We start from the raw sequence: 2,785 nt of genomic DNA, 5'->3' as shown, positions 1-2,785 counted from the left end.
GACCAACACCCTGCCTTTTCCTACCAGGATGATTAGCATCGTTTTGGACAAATATCATTCTGGCCAGGTTTCACTCCTTGACTTGTTTTTTTTCGTAAGAACAAAAGATTCGTACTGAAGAACCTTGTATCCAAGGAGGATGGTGTGGACCATCTCAAGCTCCAATGTGTGTATACAAGGAAGTTTGGCACTCGATCATTCATCAAGACGAGGATGGACCCTTCCCTGGTGCTGACAGGTGCGGACACAATGGAGAATTGGGGGGGCGGAGGGGAGGGTGCACTCGCAAGAGCATGCACAAGACACGCCGACGTGCATTTGATTCTTTGGTCCTCTTGGTATGTTTGGAAGAACATAAACAACCGAGTTTTCCATCCTGAAAGTGGTCGGGACCAAGGCTTTGGACTTGGTGGATAAATGAGTTGTGTGAGTAGTAGTGTGCGTTAGCAGGAGTAGGAGTGATCCTTTACCTTGGATGTGTGTGCCTTTGGGGTGACCCTCTTATACATAGCTTTCTCTCTTCTATAAAACTATATTCTACTCCATCCGTTCCTAAATATTTGTCTTTCTGGAGATTTCAACAAGTGACTACATACGGAGCAAAATGAGTGAATCTACACTCTAAAATATGTCTATATACATCCGTATATGATAGTCCTTTAAGATATCTAAAAAGACAATTATTTAGGAACGGAGGGAGTATAAAACTATGGTAAGCGTACTCTCGAGAGAAAAAAACCGTGTATCCAAATAATCCTTTCCCTGGCTTTATGAGTTTCAGTTTGCAATAAAAGTGAAGACGTTGAGAGCTGATCCGATTTCTGCGCTCCTTCCGTTGACAAAAGTATTAACAGAATGATGGGAAGGGCTCCGTGTAATTTTCGCATCGCAGCCGTCCATTCGCCACCGATCCGACCGTCCATTGCCCGTGCGCGCGGATCGACGGGCCCACGGGAACCCCTTCCCGCGCCGTTTAAATACTCCGCCCAAACTCGTTTTCCCGTCATCACCAACACAACGCACTCCCTTCAACACAGCGCGCTCCCGTCCCGCCTCCTGAAATCCCAATTCCCCATCGGCCATCGCCGAATCTCTCCAGCCCGCCAGACGCCACGGAAGCCTCAGCCGCCGGCGCCGTCCCGAAGGCGAAGAAGTACGTGGTGGGGCGCAAGCTCGGCGGCGGCCCGAGGAAGAAGGCGGTGGCGCGGTCCGTCAAGGCCGGGCTGCAGTTCCCCGTCGGCCGCATCGGGCGCTTCCTCAAGAAGGGCCGGTACGCGCAGCGCGTCGGCATGGGCGCTCCCGTCTACCTCGCCTCCGTCCTTGAGTACCTCGCCGCCGAGCTCCTGGAGCTCGCCGGGAACGCCGCCAAGGACAACAAGAAGTCCCGCATCATCCCGCGCCACCTGCTGCTCGCCATCCGGAACGACCAGGAGCTCGGCAGGCTGCTCGCCGGCGTCACCATCGCCCACGGCGGCGTGCTGCCCAACATCAACCCCGTGCTGCTCCCCAAGAAGACGGCCGAGAAGGAGCCCAAGTCGCCCAAGAAGGCTGCCAAGTCCCCCAAGAAGGCGGCCGAGAAGGAGCCCAAGTCGCCCAAGGCCGCCAAGTCCCCCAAGAAGGCTTAGTCGGTTACTGTCTCCTAGGATTACTTCGTAATAGAATTAGTGTTCGCTGTATGGGTAATGGTGTGCTCTGCTTTGGAAAAAAGAATGTCAGATCTCTCTCTGACTTGCAGTAAATTTTTGCTTTGTTGACAATATGTTCATGATTTCGCAGTGCTATATGGAGTTTTACATTTGCACGGACGGATGAATTGTTGTATTTACCAATCGTTCGAGCCTGACAAATTCACTTGGTGTGGTTACTAGATAAACTAGAAGTCAGAGTGGCAAGCTGAAGAAGCCGAGGAGCATCCCCAACCTGTATTTTACATGTCAGGCAGTATGAGTTCAGGTTCAGACGAAGAAGCCGACGCGCACAAGGGGAAGATAAGCCCCTCTTGCCCTGCCTGCCCTGCCTGACAGTGTCTGATTCAGTCCTTTCTTGCCTATGCAAGTGAAGCTCGCAGCACTTCAGAGAAGCACAAACAGGAATTGTTCAGAAGTTCACGGTTTGTGCTTTGGTTTGGGCCGAAGAAGAAGAAGCCGCCTCGGTTCCTGCTGGTGTAGTGGTGTTCATCTGCGCCCCGGTGGCTCCAGGGAAGAGCAGGGTGATCTGGGCGCACCCGAGAAGCGTCGGCTTCTGGCTCGACAATCATATCACTGACCCGAAGAACGCCCTCTTGGACTCAGACGGGGTGGTACTCCACGTCGGGGTAATTAATGGAGCTCAAGCAACAGACCCATTGCCCTGAATTTCTGAACCTGGTCCAGGCTATGGAGCTCAAGCGACAAACCCATTGCTCTGAATTTCTGAATTCTGAAACTGATCCAGGATATGGAACTCAAGCAGCAAGCCCATTGTTCCTTCCTTCATTTCAGGAGCGTAACTTCGCGGCGGCCGGCGTCGAGAACTGGCACAAAGCCCATGTCGTCAGACAACATGGTGATCGCTTTCAGAAGCTGGTTCAGAAAGCACTGCAAGAGTCTGGTCGGCTGGGCCAACCAAAGACAAGCTCATGGAAAGGTACAACGAAAACAGGCCACCATTATTCTCTCCGCCACAAGCTTGGAACACCTGAGAATTCCGATCATAACAGCGTCGATGTTGTGATGGCGCGCAGTTCAGGGGCTGCAGCGCCGCGTTGAAGGCCATGAAGGCGATGGAGGTCGCTCTGCAGTTCATG

The 2,785-nt window shown here is 52.6% G+C and overlaps 1 protein-coding gene across 1 annotated transcript; it reads left to right on the top strand.

The window, feature by feature from the left end:
* Window positions 1-1,019: 1,019 nt before the first annotated feature.
* Window positions 1,020-1,781, top strand: LOC119310401 (histone H2A-like; the record flags this gene model as incomplete). The annotated part of the gene is made up of 1 exon (XM_037586166.1): window positions 1,020-1,781. A coding segment is annotated over one exon (606 nt), but the record flags the coding sequence as incomplete, so codon positions are not given.
* Window positions 1,782-2,785: the final 1,004 nt, after the last annotated feature.

Source organism: Triticum dicoccoides, chromosome 5B (assembly GCF_002162155.2).
Source record: "Triticum dicoccoides isolate Atlit2015 ecotype Zavitan chromosome 5B, WEW_v2.0, whole genome shotgun sequence".
Classification (NCBI taxonomy): Eukaryota; Viridiplantae; Streptophyta; class Magnoliopsida; order Poales; family Poaceae; genus Triticum; species Triticum dicoccoides.
This window is presented reverse-complemented; position numbering and strand designations above follow the sequence as displayed.